Source organism: Pelmatolapia mariae, linkage group LG6 (genome assembly GCF_036321145.2).
Source record: "Pelmatolapia mariae isolate MD_Pm_ZW linkage group LG6, Pm_UMD_F_2, whole genome shotgun sequence".
NCBI classification, from domain to species: Eukaryota; Metazoa; Chordata; class Actinopteri; order Cichliformes; family Cichlidae; genus Pelmatolapia; species Pelmatolapia mariae.
The window spans coordinates 41059847-41076564 of NC_086232.1; the positions used below are offsets into that span (position 1 = coordinate 41059847).

Here is a 16718-nt window from a genome sequence, read left to right on the forward strand (position 1 = left end):
AATTTACTTACTACGTGGCCCAGTGGTTTTGTCCATATTGTGTAAATGTACAGTTAGTTATGGGTCATCAACATGCACACCTGTTTTTGTAAGATTTCTTTATTAGTGTGACAGAGTGAATGTAAAACCAGAAACTGTACAGGCTGAAACCTTTTTAACAATGAAAATATACATTTCTCCTTAACAAACTACAGTACGGCCTACAAAAAATAGTTCTTGTAATCAACATTAAACAAAACTGGTGACATTCACAGAAGCACAGAGCTAAAACATGAAAGCAGACCAATAATGAACTGTGCAAAAATCTATTTCAGATGACAGTCAGGCGTTAGAGGTCAGGGACAAATGTGGAGGAAGAGTTCAAACTCAGCATTACATGTGAACAAAGCTGAAAAAATAAAAATCTTTACTGGACACAGACGCCTGGAAAAAGGAGAAAAATATAGTTAGCAAAAAGGATCAAACACATTTACATCAGCATGCAGTTAAAGAAAAATGTAAATTCAACATTTCAGGACTTAAAGACATGCAGCTCTTTTTCACTGAAGCTGTGCTAATGCTGAAACCACTGATGATAGTGGCTCTGCTAGGGCTGTGCGATATGACCAAAATCTCATATCCCGATATATATCGTTATATCGAACAGCCCTAGGCTCTGCTGCATGAAATCAGCACTTGCAGCCAACAGATTTCATCAAAAAAAATTGAACCCCAGTTCTGCAAACAACTGCACGTAACCATCAGCACGTAAACCTTTGGAAAAGTGAGCTGGTTCTCTCCAAAGGAAGAAATGGAGTCACACTGGTACATGCAATAAACTGCACAAATATGCCAGCTGTAACAAAAGTTGATTTTTTTACAGACAGAAGGTTCAACAAACATTCCAATTTCAACAAATTTACATTTCTGAAATGATTTCATGGTTCAGGCTTTAATATTACAGTCACGCTGCACGAGCTGTGCATGATTGTTCAGCCAGTGCTCAAAAACAAAGATGGAGAACCGTAACCTGCAGAACCATAATAACCTTTTAACTATGAATCATAGGAAACGTGCCAGGCTGAAGTGGAATTAGTGGAATTATCCTTTAAATATACTTACTTCATTCAGTCTATCTCGGAGATCAGGGAGTTTGCCGGCTGCATGACTTTGGAGTGAGGCATCTGGCTCGTGTTCTTTGCCTTCTGGTTAAAAGCTTCAAGCTAGAAAAATAACCAAAGAGAAAAACGATTTATGATGACACGATGATGACGGCTGTCACAACAGGAAACTCGGAGCATAAAGCAGGGAAACAATTCCAGATTATAGCAGAGATAATGTAAAACATAACGACAGACTGAGATCAGGATTATGAAATTGAGATTCAGATGAAGTAATGATTCTCAGAAAAGTATATCTAAGGTTTTAAATGACATGATTGACAACTGTTACAGATGCAGGGCATCAGTCATGTCATCAAATGTTTAAAATTATAAAAATGGAAATGATTTTAATGACGTGTGACAGCGTCTGCTTATGCTTAAAATACATATTGACACATCTTAAGTGTCTCACTCAGTACTGGGAATTCTGCTGAAGTTGATCCTCAGACCAAAAACACACATCAAAGAAATACTTTGAGCTTCCTACAGTTTTAGTTTTAGTAAAGAAAAAAAATAAAGTAATAATCCATCCCCAGAATTAGATCTTTTTTAATTTTTTGCATAACAAAATTTAATAAAGTTAGGCTAAACTTTACCATCGTACTACTAAACGTTTCTGATTTAGAAGAATCTTAAAGTATATATGGAGCATTTTATTATGTAAAATACATTCATAAGTACAGCAGATAAAACACATGAAATTTTTAGGGCTGATAAAGCAGACAAAACATCCATGGTACCAATGCTCTGTTCCTCTACGCCACAGATCAGTGAGACTCTGACACATCCAAGATACTGATGCTCACACTGGGATTAAGAATTTCATGCGGATATCTCCTGTACTTAAGAAGTGATGAGGATTAAAAATATTTTTTTTAAAAAGAAGAAACTAAATTTGAACCGATTCTAACTGAAAATGTTCATTGGATGAAGGTAACAGCATGAATGGCTTCATTAAATATACTGAAGTAATTGTGCTCAGTGTCCTCTGAGTCACTACATTTCATTATCAACAACAACAACAAAATACCTGGAAGACCTGAGCAAGGCAAATAATGGCACAACCTAACCTCTTAGCATGGCCTGGCCTCAAGAGCTGGCCAAACCGACTGTCCACCAACCTTTTTCCTCAGGTTCGCCTTTATTTCCTCCTCTGTTAGCTGCGGCTTCTCCTCTTTTAACTCCTCAGTGCAGGGGTCATTACCCACAGTCTTTGTGCATACCTTTGAGTCCTGTGGTGCCAGTGGTGTCTTTAATGCATTATTGTGTTTCTCTAAAATATTTTTGGGATTCCTGAAATCTCCCCTAAGTTCTTTGTGACCCCGTCTCCAGTTGTGTCCACCTGTGAGGCTCTGAGAGGATGCCTGCTCGGTATTGATGACTCTCAGGCAGCGAGAAACAGAGGCTGACCCATCTTGGCCTTCGCTCACAGACAGGTCCGGGTTTGGAAATGAGGCACTGTTTGTAAGAAGGCTGGGATCAGGGAGAGCCATGTTAGGTGCCACTACAGGGCCAGGAAAGTGTGGGTAAGGATGGCTGCTGCCAGAAAGAGAGGGAGGAGTGTTATACTGATTATATGACCAGTAAGGATTTGTAGCACCGCTGTAGTGGCCACTCTGGGTAAGAGCAAAATGCGAGTACTGAGACAAAATGTAGTCTGGAAATGGAGAAGCAGCGGGATGAGGAAACACGGGATTTTGTGAATATGGATGAGCAGAAAAATGTTTCGAGTCTTTTCGCTCTCTGTCCCTCAGTGTTTCTCTGCTGTTCCATCGATCTCTGTGTTTCAGTCTCTCTCTGCTTCTTTCTCGCGAGCGGCTTCGTTCGGCCTTTTGCCTCCGTTTCAAATCTCTGCTGCGAGAGCGTCGACGGCATGAGGGGCTCGGACTAGAGCTTCTAGAGGCTGACCTGGAGGAAGATGAGGACGAGGAATTTCTGTGATCTCTAAGAGAGCGCCTCTGCTGCGTCTCGTCCTCCCCTCTGCTGTCAGTCCTCCTCCTCCCTTCACTCTTCCTCACCCTCCCTTCGTTCTTGCTCCCATGCATTCTCTCCTGACTCTGGTCTGTTTTGCTGCTCCGCAGAGGAGAGCGTGACGAGGACTTCCTGCGATCTCGGTCACGAGAGTGCTTCTGGCGCCTCTCGTGCTCCTCTTTGCTGTTCACACGTTCGTTTTTCCTCCCACACAGCCTCTCCTGAGTGCGGTTTGCCAGTTTGCTCAGCTCGTCCACGTCCAGGTTCCATCCCAGAGTTTTAAGAATGCTCTGCAGCTGTTCACGCTGCTCACTCACCGATGAGGTTTCTTCCTCCTCCTCCTTCTTCTTCTTCAATGCCACCGGAGACTTTAATCGATTACTAGAGCCCAAACTGTGGTCTCTTTTGCTCTTCTTCTTCTTCTCCTCATCACCAGGTAAGAAGAGCCTCTCTCGAGTAGATGAGTCAGTCTCTTTCTCTCTACTGTTGGTCTTGTTGAGGCCTGCCAGCAGGTTTCTACCATTTGACTCGCTGTCACTGTCATCACCGAGCCCGGGAATTAGGGTACCACTCTTTAAATGCTGGCTCTTACTGTCCTGGTTGAGACCCTTCAGCAAGGGTCCACTTTTCAATGACTGGCTCTTGCTTGCCCAGTTGAGGTTTAGCCTAACGGGCTTAGTGTTTGAGAGTTGGTTCTCACTGGGTGATGTGGCTCCAGTATTTAACTGTTGGCTTTCATTGGCTTGGCTGAGGCCCGTCAGCTGGACTCCACTGTCTGACCGCACACTGTCTTTGGCTTTGTTGAGTCCAGGCTGTGGAGCACCACTGCCAGTACCTTCACTGGACTGGCTGAGGCCCTTCAGCGAGGCTCCAGTATTTAATCGTTGGCTTTCCTTTGCCTGGTTGAGGCCCGGTTCACCTTCATTGGCTGTACTGAGTAGACTCTCATTTTTTTGACTGAGATCCTTCAGTGAGGATCCACTCTTCGATAGATGGCTCTCACTTTCCCATCCGTGGCTTAGAAGAATGGGTCTAGTTTTTGAGTGCTGGTTCTCACTAGGTAGGCTGAAGCCTGACAGTGAGGCTCCGGTATTTAACTGTTGGCTTTCACTGGCGTGGTTGAAGTCTGTCAGCAGGGCTCCACTGCCTGCCCGCTCACTGTCACTGGCTTTGCTGAGTACTGGCTGTGAGGCACCGCTGCCAATACTCTTGCTGGGATGGCTGAAGCCTTTCAGCGAGGCTTCAGTCTTCGACCGCTGGCTCTCACTGGCCTGGCTGAGTAACAGAATGGCTCTACTGTTTGAGCACTGGTTTTCACTGGGTGGGCTGAGACCTTGCAGTGAGGCACCACTAAACAACCGTTGGCTTTCCTTTCTCTGGGTGAGGCTCGGCTCAATGTCATTGTCCATGCTGAGTATACTTTCACTGGGCTGTCTGAGGCCCAGCAGCGAAGCTCCACTATTCAGCTGTTGCTTCTCAGTCCTAAAGGGTGGATCTGATTTGCTCTCCATGTCAGGGAGCTGAATGTTCAGGGGCTCCTCACCTAAAGGAAGATCCTCTCTATCATTGCTCATAATCTTGTTAAACTTTTCGATGTCCACGCCTTTGTTGAGGATGCTGAGGAAGCGCTCAAAACCCTTGTTGACATTATTTTCATCCTTTGCTGGTGAAGAAATGCTTCGGCCGAGAGGTGGCAGTGACACACCAGGGACCTGAGAAGGAAAAAAGAGATTATTGTTATTACTCAGAGAAGAATAGAAAAGTAAAGCATTCTCATGTTGATCAAAGCTTCTTCTTATTTTATGATTCATTCATATAATACTGCATGTAAGTGGAGGTATGGTGTGGTTGAAATACAAAGAAAAAGTAGAAAAGCATCAACTAGTGCTGGGCGATATGACGATATATATCGTGTGGATGATAGAAAAGTGTCTATCGTGCCATTTGTCTTCTATCGTTTATATCGTACTAACCCAAATTTTATAAATTATTACATAAAATATATAATTAACCCTTTACAACTGGTCGGAGCAGGCACACTCCGTTTTACCTAACTATTTTTAAATCCCTGTAGAACTGGAACCACGTAAGGTAGTGCAATATTTTTTTTTTGCATGTGAAACTGGAGGAGTTGTACTTACATCTTATGCCATTAGCTTGTCCAAGGTCACGGTTTCCTTCCACATATAACTTTGCAAAAATTGCATAAGAAGCACTTGCAGCAACAAAAAGATAATATTCCAAACTTGCAGCAACAAAAAGATAATATTCCAGAAACAGGCTTTGCCGACGGTCATAAGACTTCCTACGTTGGCATATACGTCAGCGCGAACTATCGCATGTCCGCCATTACCTGCCCGAAACCGGAAGTGACGTCATTTTCGCGAAAGGGCCTTATAAGCCTATGTTGGTGTTTTTAAAAGACATGTTTGACTTTATGCTTTTCTGTATCGTTTCTGGGATGCTTAGAACTCAAATTACACTGTTGGAAATAGTTTATTTTGATGCATTATAATATTTATTTTCATTTTTCCTGTAGTATATAAAAATTAGTGTATCTCAAAAATAAAACTATGAAGACACTCAAAATAAATTTCTCGTGGTTGGAAACTTTTGTATTTACAGTTTTGAGGGATACACCTCTTAAATTTTTTTTAACTAGAAATATATGTAAAAAACAAAACAAAAACGATTTTCAATTTTTTTGTAGTTTATTGCACTACAAGTTTTTGCAATTTATGTAGTTACTATGGACTTAATGCATACATATTATTAAAATTTGGGCTATAACGGTTGTATTGATATATGGAAACTTGAAATACTCCCACAAGTGGCACTACAGCATGTAAAAACATAAAGATAAGCTCTGGCGGACTTGGTTCTATGGTAGGTCTTAAAGGGTTAAATAGCCTGTGGCAAATATATTAGTGTTGTCTTCTCACTATACATGCTCTTAACTTTATGCAAGAAAAAATAAAGTATAAAAAAAAAGATATTTTTCGCAAAGAAACTCCATCTCGTGGTTTGCGAGCTGGTGCTGCTGTACGTGCACCCGGATTTGCGACATACTTTACGGTAACTCAAAACAAAGACTGCACCCTCTGCACTCGCTGTTTACAGACTGCGTACTTTCTAGATGACCACAGGTCAGGTCGTATATCGTGATATATATCGTTATCGTGATATAAAATAATTCCTATCGTGATAAATATTTTTTCCATATCGCCCAGCACTAGCATCAACTGTACAACCTCGCCACAGTCATCCTCAGGTTTGAGCAAGTTGATGTCAACTCCTTTGTTGAGCACGCTGAGGAAGCACTCAAAACCCTTGTTGATGACGTCCTCTCTCTTAGCTGGTGATGTAACGCTTGGGCTGGAAGGAGGCCACGCAACGTCAGGGTCCTGAGAAAGGTCAGAAATTCACTTTACTGTTGAACCAGCAGATTCGTGGTGAGAAGCTCAGATGCTGTCATAAAAAGGATAATTACATGCTGCCATGATCCAAGTCTCAGGTAAACACGTCTGAAATCTCAGCACTTCCAAATCATCAGCCACTCAAAAGATAATGGCCGTATTTCAGCGTTTTATAGCACATTAATAATGTTAAGACAAAAGATAACATTAGCATTTACTACTTTATTGTCATGACACAACAGAAAGACTGTCAACTGCTGGATCAACAACATAAGGACTGTACAGTAACAGCAGCTGGTTATTCCTCTGTTACAGAGGCACCTTGAATGCCTTCGTCACAAACAAACACTAATACCACAAACACATTGTAATTTGGGGGAAAACACTGTTATTCACACACATCCATCCGAAATGTTTGTTCCAATCACTTCAGCTGTGAGGGCTTTGTGTGGCACGACGAGGCTATGCCATCAGAGGAAAGCAGTGTCATGTGGCATCTACGTGAAATATTACAGTTATGACAACATGACAGCTATGTCTGTTAAGTCTAACACAATAATATGATGCGTCTCCTATATTACTGCTTCTCTCCTTTAAGAACACCCTTGTCATTTTTTTATTTTTAAAATGACATATTACATACCTGTTCACTGTAAGGTGGTAAAACAGTGTGTCTCTTCTTCATTACAACCTTCACTCTGAGCTTCAGAGGATGCTGTTCCTGCAGCACACCGCCTTTGCTCGGGCAGGAGGAGCTCCTTCTCTCTCTGGCCGACTGCACCTGAATAATAGAAAAAGAAAGCTTTACACATGAACGAGATTTTTGAAATTGTGACAGTGAGTCACTACGAGTCTGCAAGTGATGTGGTTTCATTTCTTTTATTTTATATTAGGCATTGTGTTTTTCAGCACTGAAAATCTCGTGTAGACATTTCCTGTATAAAGAAATAAGGCAAAAATCCTATGTACCCTACTTCACCTAAATCTCAAGTATTTATAATATGAAGGTCATATTTTTTGTTATCCAAATAAAAAAAAGAAAAAGAACAAAAACATCTGATTCTAAGGGGATCAGGTGGGTCGTGCAAAAAAAGAAACGCACTTTACTCTGAGAGTATTCAGTGCTCCTCACCTTTGAGAAATAGCTGAGGTATTGTCGCTGCATCAGAATCTCCTTCACTCTGTCTCTTAGAGTTTGATCTACACACATAGCCGGCTGCTCGTCACCGGAAACACCTGGTGGTGTCTCCACAAACCGCGTTTTCATAGCGAGGGTAGCTTTCTTGTGCATAATTCTCTCCTCCATCTCTCTGAGGAGCTGCTTGTTTCTTGCTAGCTCTACATCCTCTTCACTATATGGCAGCGGCTCTCCGTCCGGGTCCTCCACCTCTGGGACTTTACTATGAACATGATGAGATGAAGAACTGAGCTCTTTCCACCTCACATCACTCCTATGTGGTTCAGGAACAGTATATCTCGAGTGTTCATGGTAAGTGTCCCAGTCTCTGTGACCTCTGGAGGCATTCCCCATGCTGTGGCGGCTTGGCTCCAGAAGTCTCTGGAGTCTGTGGACAGCATCTTTCCACTCACGTTGATTCATTCTGCAGTCTCTCCAAGTGTCTAAAGCAGAAACAGTAAGAAATATGCAGCAAGTATGGGTAAAGATAGATGTGTATGTATATTGTGAAGTCATTACATCCTCACATAATGTAAACACAAAGACATAAAGGCTATTTTGGAGCCAGCTTCGAGCTTTCGTGTTGTCTTTATGCTTATTTCACAGTTTCACAGCAAAACCCTCAGCGTTAGCTTACATGAACGCTCCTAATGAGCAAACACAGAGCCAACCAAAGTAACCAAGTAACAACCAAACCCGGCAGCCGTCACATCACATCACTCTCGTTAACGTGTGGACAATCGGTCTAACATACTGAAAGGTGTTTACACAACTTAGCATCGTTGCTAAAAAAAAAAAAAAAAGACTGGTCACCTACTGTTGCCGGGGAAAACGAGAGCTTCTTCTTTTACATCGTGGAAAGATATTTCATTTTTAAACTAGGAGCCACTCGGACCGAGAACGGTGAAACTCCAACATTAATGACGTTTCGGTAGAAAAAATGGAAACCATTAAAGCTAAACAAGCTTCTAGTGTTAACAGGAAGAGGCCATTACTGATCACATTGCTTCGGTGGTGTAGGTGAGTGAAATGCGACAGCAGCGCCCCCTGATGGACAGAGTACTGACACTGCAGGAGAAAAACAGGTGGTCGTAAGCCCCCCCCCCCCCCCCCCCCCCCCCAAACAAATTCCTGGGCTCGTTCTCATGTTCAGTCTATATTTGCAAAGAATTATCATTTTATAAACTACATTTGTTTCCAAAATAAAACTATTTATAAAAATAAATGCATTTAGAAGCAAAAACATTTCACTATCGCTGTTTAAAGATTGCCCTTCAGACTCCAGCCTCAGACGGTTTTTAACTGACAGCTAGTCCGCACCTTTTAGCCGTTTGTAAATGCTCTCTACATCAGTTTTTTTTTATTCTTTAACTATGATGATGTATTGAACCATTATTCCTGAGATTACACCTTAGAGAAAAAATTGCAGTTGCAACATGCCTTTTTCTTCACTCAGTATATTTCCTTTCATTATATACACACATTCATTCATTTATCCTTTACTGTCCTCCTTCAGGGTCATGAGGGTCTGGAGCCTAAAAGCTCTGATTTGATCTTTTCTGTTTGAAGTTAGTATTTTGCTTCAAAGCATTTTGTAAACCCTGTTTTGTTTCATAAATAAGGCTATCATCATCATTATTAAGTTTAACTTCACCTCACTATTATTTAAAGTTACATGTTGAGTCTTGGCTCCATTTTAAAAATCACATTTTTAGAAATATATCCACATACTTTATTCAATATTACTGCTCTAATTTTATATTAAAAATGTCATTATTTATTCTAATTTGTTACTTTGTGAGCTAATTTGTTATATTCATTTATTTTATTGACCAAAGTACTTTTTCATGTTTTGGCTGCTATAACGGTAATTTCATGTTTGAGTAGTATTGCTTATAAAGCATCTATAGAGCATCTTATAGAGCCTCTATAATTTAAATATTTTAACCAAAATAATTATAAATTATCATTTCAAATAAATTTTCCCTACCTTAGACATTTTAACATGATTTTATAAAGCTTTTAAAAAACATTTGTATTCCTATCTGCTGCTTGTGGTTGGACTGAAACTGAAGGTTAACAGCTGAAATCGTTTTGCCTCTCTCACTGGCCGAAGGCTTTTTTCTCCTGTAAAATAAATGTGCTCTGGGTTTAAAACGTCAGTCAAATTCATTGATTAAATCATTGTTTAAAAACAAAATTGTGATAGAAAATATGAATTTCCAGAGCCTTTCCAGTTAGTTGTGGTGAGAACAGTGCCACAGTAAATCTGTACTCGTTCAATAACTCAGCACACAGTCAAAGTATTTGCTTTTTTGTTTAATATTATCCAGTTCAATATTTATACAGCAAATTTCTGCATGTTTACAGAATAAGAAAAATATGTAAAGAGACAGAAGTGTAGAGCATGTAGAGCATGAGCTAATTAATGAACATAAAGGCTCCTATATAAAGACAAATATGATGTCCACAAAAATAAAATGCATCAAATTTTAGTAAAACTTTAACAAAATAACAAATTTTTGTAGTTTCAGTATTTGTTTTTTTTGTTTTTTTTCCTAGAATGACCGGGCTATTATAAGCTACACCAACCAACCACAACATTAAAACCACCTGCTTCATACTGCCTGAGGAGTCCAGGCTTGCATGCAGGACCTCCGAGCAGACGCTGCAGTGGATCCTTTGGGTCACGCGAACCTCTGAGAATTACAGTGGTCCAGCTTTGGAGGCTGGCTTAATACTTGTTGTAGTATAACGGGCTGCACTGCCATACAAGAGGAGGCTGCTGCCATCAGCCTAATGCCTGGTCTGCATCAAAGCTGTAACGATGTCAAAATAGCATCCGCATGAATTCAAGGACCCGAGCTGTTTCTACTTCCACTGTCGGTGGTTTTAATGTTGTGGCAGACTAGTGAATGTGTGATGGGTATGAGAGCAGACCGAGAATCAAGAAGAGCTGCAGCACCACCTACAGTTTGTCATCAAACTCACGATACAGTAGCTGATAATGTCACTGTGTTGTTCTCTTAGTTGCTGCTGGTCTGATTGCTTGCAAATGTTCACTGTGATGTTCTCCGATGCTTCAAACGCGTGTTTTGTGGTTAAAAAGAGACTCCCTGAAGGCCCAGCTGTTCCCATCAGTCAGTTTCAAAGTCTCATTTCCACCCTGCGCAGCCTCGTTCATCCAGGCTTTTTTTTGGTTTGAATAACCTGCAAACAGCGGGGCCTTGTCAGTGGTTTGGATTTTTGCGTTGTGTTCACTGGCTGAACTGCACTTACATTTGATTGGCTGAAATACGGCGGCTGTGGATGATTAACGTGATGCGGGAACATGTGGCTCGCTTGCGGGAGCATGGTTGGATACATGTTCATAGGCGGGATGCCAGGGTACGGGACGAAGGGTGGCATAATAACCCCCGGCCCAACATGGGGCATTGGTGGAGGCACAGCTGGCGGGACAGGTGGGTATGGCATCGGTGAGCAGTTGACCGGAGGGTACGTCGGCACCACCGGAGCAGATGGAGGTTTGGATGAAGGGTATGAGGAATTAGGAGAAAATGGTTGTAATGCAGCAGCGCTCTCCTGAGATTTCCCTTCGCAGTTCTTACTGTCCTGTACTGAGCTGCTGCTCGTCTTCTGGTCATACTCAGCAGATTTGTATACTTGATGCACATCTGTTACATCCCTCTCTGTACTGTACGAGTCTTTTTTACTGTAATAATTCTGATTTAAGGGGCTAAAACTAGATCTGCTTGATGATGATGATGCTCTACTTTGACGTCTCGGGGAATACGGTCGCCTCGTGCCCTTCTCCCTCCCAACTTTACGAGCCAAATCACCATCCTTCTTCCCATACAGCCGCTCCTGGATTCTATGAGACATTTGGCCAAGCTCTTCAAATCCCAAATCCATGCCAATGGCCTGCAGCACATCCTGCATTTGCCTACGCTTGTGTTCATCCTCAGGTGGCAGCGGCACCCTTTCCACCACCAAGGGGGACCTGGATCTGCTGCGGAAGTAGGCTTCCCTGCCATCATTCCCCTGAAGGGGCTTTTCATCAGAGAGTGGGCACCGTTTTGGGCTGAGGGACCTTCGATGAGTCTGCGGGGAAACTGGCCTGCGGGACCTTTCGCTTTCACTCCAGTAGCTGTTATCCTGGTGGCTTCCTTGATTCCTCCCAGCATTGTGAGTTGGAGACCACAGATGATCAGCAGGGCTCGGTAATAAGGTTTGAGAAACGGGTTGATCGTCGTCATCCGAGGTCTGAGTCACAATCTTAGTGAGAACGTCGACATTCACGCCCTTGTTTAGCACGTCGAGGAAACGCTGGAAGCCTTTGGTTGACTTCTGCTCAGAAACAGCTGCACTTCGACTGGGTGCATCACTCTCAAAAGACTGATGGGAAGCACACAAACGTCACAGGTATAAGAGTCAAACAAATCTCTCGAAGGTTAAACATTTTCACACAATTTTCTGAGACACTTCTGAAAGCAAATCAAACACGAAACAGCAGTGTACGTGACATCTGAGAGCGGATGTGTAAAGCTGCAGAGAAAAGCTACAGCAGAATAATGAGTAAGTGAAATACAATTAGAGCCTATTACACCTTGTTTGCTTCTTGTAGCTGTTTATTGTGTTAATCAATATTCTGTCTACTTTGAGGCCAGTTTTGATATGCATCCCGTTTTGTTATCACACTCATATTGATAAACCGTTAGAGTGGTCATTTCATTTATGTTAGGTTACGGGTGAACAGGACTATGGGATCAGAGCCCAGATATATTGCTATTCACGGTGGTGTTTTTACTGTATGTATTGTGCTGGATGTGTTATAGATGTTGTAAATGCAGACAAAATTAAAATGTTAAAAGTATTTGGCTCGGTAGACTGCTATTTTTGCACCATGTCAGAAATTTCACTAGTTCATAAAGAATAAGAAATACAGGTGTGCTGACGTGAAGTGCCAAGCCATTACTAATAAACAGACCTATCAACTCGAGTTGTACTTCTGAGAAGGTGCCAATCTACAGCAAGGTGGCTACAGCATGAGTGTAACGTTTCATGCAGTAGAAGTATTCAAGAAATATTCAAGAAGTATTTGGGATAATGCAAGAATACAATAAACACTCTCTGCAATTAGCCAAACTGCAGGCTGAGGAGCACCGGTCCTCCTCCTCCTCTCTCAGATACATGCAGGAGTGAATGCAGTGTGGTAAATACACTCAGTATTTACCACACTGCAGTAATAAAACCTGTCTTATTATGCATGTATTAATTATTATTGTTGTTGTTATTCGGCTACCCAGCAGCGTATGATGTAATTAATATTTGCTTCTTTTATTACAAATCAGTAAAACCACACAAGGGGCCAGTAAAGCTCTGATCTGGCGGCCAGAGACACAAGTGGAATTACAAGCCATAACGTCTGAAGTGACAAAGATTTATCAACATGTGTAACGTCAAACCCACCTGTCGGCTCGAGCCATTCAATGGATAGCTTGTTCCAGCTTGGCGATAATCCTCATCATATACAGAAGTGAGAGGACTGTCCGTCCTCTCTCTGGGATTGACATAACTCTGTTTGACATGGATAAATATTTTTAATCAAACCACAAAATGATTACTTGGAATTAAAACACTATTCAAACTGATGCAAACACACAATTAAAACCTGTCCAACCCTCATTAAGCAATCATGTAAACTTACCCTCTCCTGTGATCGTGCCCTCTCTTGTGATGGATCCCGGCCCCTCTCATATTCATCTCCATCTTTGTAAGACCCCGACAGTCGTCTGTAAGTTAACTCATCATTTAGCTGCCTGTATGGGAGCTCCTCATGCAGAGGCCTGTGCCTGGAGTCCTGAGGTGTTTTCCTGTACTTGAAATCCTCATTTTGTGGTGACTCATCTTCAATATTCCTGGTTAGATGCAACCGTGAAAAACTGTCCAGTGAAGGCCTGTACGTTTTCTCCTGAGCCTCACGCCTGTACCTGTAATCCCGCTCGTCGTCATCTGCAAACCTCTGCTTTTTGTTGTCAGAGGGGTCCCGCACTGGTGAAGACATGCGTCTCCTCGCCGGGCTCTTCCTGCTCCAGTCCCTGTTCAGTGTATCTTTGCTGTACAGCCTCTTCGGAGACTCACTGTACTCCCTACTTCTTGTCCTCTCTGTGCTGCTGCGTCCATCCCCACCATATTTATGATACGACTCCCGTGGCATGTCTCTGGGAGGGTCACGCCTTTTCTCCCATCTGTTGTCATATTCATCCCGTTGCCGTGAACTTCTCTCGCTGTACTGCCGCCTGTAACTGTGTTCAGATCTGTTGGAGTACATCCTCAGACCTGAGTGATACAAAAAGAGAATAAACTCTTGAATAACGTCAGACTTCAAATAAACACAACCACTTATCTTGTATTAACAAGGCAAACAAAGTGCTCTCCACTTGGAATATGTCAGGATTTCTACAGTTGTTCTGTGCCTGTGGCGGTACTCCAAAGAAATTTGTGATTCTAAACTGTGTGAATGGTTTTCTGTCTCTGTGCCAGTTATGTGGCAGACGCATGTAAAACCCCTCAGGTTAAATGTTTAGCATCAGTTACCATGGTGATTGAGTGAGGTTAGAAGAAAGCCACATTCATGACATGCTAAACCATTAATATCGTTCTGGTAATAATTAAACTACCCTCGCAATTCTTCTAAGTCGTGGTTAAACTGAAGATAGCCTCATATACTGCCTGGAGAACTGGCCTATGAGGTGGTAAAACAGGCCAGCTCACTGTTCAATGCTACTACGGTTTACATTCAGAGATCACACTGACAAGCATTCCCCCCTAGATCATAAATGCTTGATAATCACAACAGGATTGAAAGAAACAAGCAAATGTAGGTCACAATGCGTCTACAAAAATTATCCAGCAAAACATAAAATAAACATTTTTTTAAAAAAATGAACATACAGCAGGAGTCACAAACCAACAGTATAGGCGCGGGTGTCTTTAAATAGAAGCTACGTGTAAAAGCACCTGCTGTAGAATTCTCTGAAAGGACGCTCAGGCATCCCAGAGCTTAGATAGTTGGCTTAATGGAGCTTTCGGTATGCCGTGACCGAGCTAACGTTAACAGCCTTGAACGTTAGCGTTCGCTGCTGCAGCTGTCTGTTAGCAGGCCACGAAATAGCTTCAGTTAGCTTTAGCAAAAAGAAGAAATATCAAACTTACAACTGTATCATCGACGGGATAGTATTTCCAGCTAAAATCGCTGCGTCTGTGAAAACTTTCTCGTCCTAAAGTGCAGTTAAATCAGCAGGAGTTAAAGCTTTGCCCCTGCTTTTGATTAACCTACTTAGCAGCATTCGCGGTGGGCTAACGAGCTAACGTAAAATGACCGTTTCCGCTGGATGACTCCACTTTCATTAAAAATCAGGAAACACACACTCCCTTGTGTAAATGAAACGAGGGAAAACTGCTCAAAATATGTTTAGCAGTAAGTACGTTTCCTAAAAACATTCACAACATGTTAAATACAGTCGGACAGCATTTTAAAAACAGGCACTGGCTGAATTCCAGGAGGTTTGTTTTTCTAATCTCCCCCCGGGGATGAAGAAGTGGTTTCAGCTACTTTTAACGCAACTTTATTGATAACATTTAAACACAAAAAATTATAGTCAAAAAGTAAGAAAAGTCACATTTAATTGTCTTTAAAAAAATGTTTTTCTTTATTTTCTTAATTGAGTTACACAGAAAATACAAGACAACAGAGGCACAGAGAGGCACTAAATACATAAGTACATAATTGTGGGGTACTGGCATACTGTGAAAGCACAGTATGTAGAAGAGGATGATGTATGGTTTCCGAGAGAACCTTTAAGTCATTCCTTTTTGTTGTAAGATCAAGGTGACTGCTCAGCCAACACATCAGGTAAAAACAATCCTCTGATTCCCTGATTCAGCTCTGCAGCCACAAGGACAGGAGACTTTTCCAACATGTGAGACTGGGCACTGATCTGCAGTACAGGAACAGGGGACTGTGCTGTCTCCATTTCTTTTTACCTTACACAGCTTCAGAACAACTTCTCGACATGCCACCATCAGAAATACTCTGATGAAAGTTCTAGAGTGGTTAGATGTGTTAGTAATGCGCAGGAAGAGGAGGAATACAGAGCAGAGGATGATTTTGGTCTGGAATGTTCTGAATGTGGATAAGATTGGAGAGATGGTGATTAACTTCATACACAGGGAAGAAGACAGCTACATTAAGCCATATAAAGTGCTTTTCTACTTTAACTGAGCACTCAAAGCCTCGTTCACCCAATCACACACTTTATTCTATCTAGCATTTATCTAATATTGTCTTATCTAACATTCATGCACACTTACAATACTGGGGTTAACTCAACATTTTGGCCAAGGGTACTTTGAGATGCAGCCTGGAGGAGACTGAATCCTTGATCTTCCAATTAGTACACTTCCCACTCTAGCTCCTGAGCAATAGTAGCCCCAAAGGACAAAACCAAAGCATCCACATCAACAGAGGGCTGAACTGGAAGTTGGCACACAAAAGTGAATACGCAAACTCTGTTCCTAGGGAAGCCGAGACCCTTCAGTGTGTGCAGGTAAATGACACTGAAACTTTTTACCACTCAGTTGTGGTAAGAGCATTATACTTCCCTGTGATCTGCTGGGGAAGCAGCATCAAAGATCTTCAAGGAGTCTTGCTCCATTGCTTTGCAAAACTCCTCCCATACTTGAGTTTTTGCTTTAGCTACTGTTAGAACTGCTTTTGCTTTCAGCCTGCCACAGGAGATCAAAAGGCCAGTCACTCTTCTGTTTCACCTTTGATGTCAGCTGTTCAGTCAAAGGAATCACCTTACAGCTGCTGCTCCAGTCGCCTCAGCAGACGTGTGGAACATTTAGTATTTTTTACTATTTTCACTTATTGTCTACAACCATCCTGCTGTCAAAGTTCTTCTGGAGAAGATCTCCCTGACAGAGGTCTCTGACAGATGCTCTTGGCAC

General features: G+C 42.0%; 2 protein-coding genes across 4 annotated transcripts; both read right to left on the reverse strand.

The window, feature by feature from the left end:
- Positions 1-107: 107 nt before the first annotated feature.
- Positions 108-8712, reverse strand: LOC134629552 (histone-lysine N-methyltransferase, H3 lysine-79 specific-like). 2 transcript variants are annotated; one of them, XM_063476965.1, is made up of 7 exons: positions 8524-8712; positions 7662-8149; positions 7173-7310; positions 6365-6517; positions 2264-4825; positions 1102-1202; positions 108-423 (listed from the first exon to the last, which is right to left on the reverse strand). In XM_063476965.1, exons 2-6 carry the CDS (start codon positions 8127-8129, stop codon positions 1107-1109), a joined length of 3417 nt encoding a protein of 1138 aa, XP_063333035.1. In that variant the 5' UTR covers positions 8130-8149; positions 8524-8712; the 3' UTR covers positions 108-423; positions 1102-1106. The 2 variants fall into 2 exon arrangements, with proteins under 2 accessions (XP_063333035.1, XP_063333037.1); XM_063476967.1 differs by having other exon boundaries at positions 8520-8712.
- Positions 8713-10017: 1305 nt separating this feature from the next.
- LOC134629553 (serine/arginine repetitive matrix protein 1-like) lies at positions 10018-15072 on the reverse strand. Of its 2 annotated transcripts, none has more exons than XM_063476968.1 (4): positions 14922-15072; positions 13414-14045; positions 13176-13283; positions 10018-12101 (listed from the first exon to the last, which is right to left on the reverse strand). In XM_063476968.1, the coding sequence occupies exons 2-4, from the start codon at positions 14035-14037 to the stop codon at positions 10887-10889; spliced, it is 1947 nt and encodes a 648-aa protein (XP_063333038.1). In that variant the 5' UTR covers positions 14038-14045; positions 14922-15072; the 3' UTR covers positions 10018-10886. The 2 variants fall into 2 exon arrangements, with proteins under 2 accessions (XP_063333038.1, XP_063333039.1); XM_063476969.1 differs by lacking the exon at positions 14922-15072 and adding an exon at positions 14727-14791.
- Positions 15073-16718: the final 1646 nt, after the last annotated feature.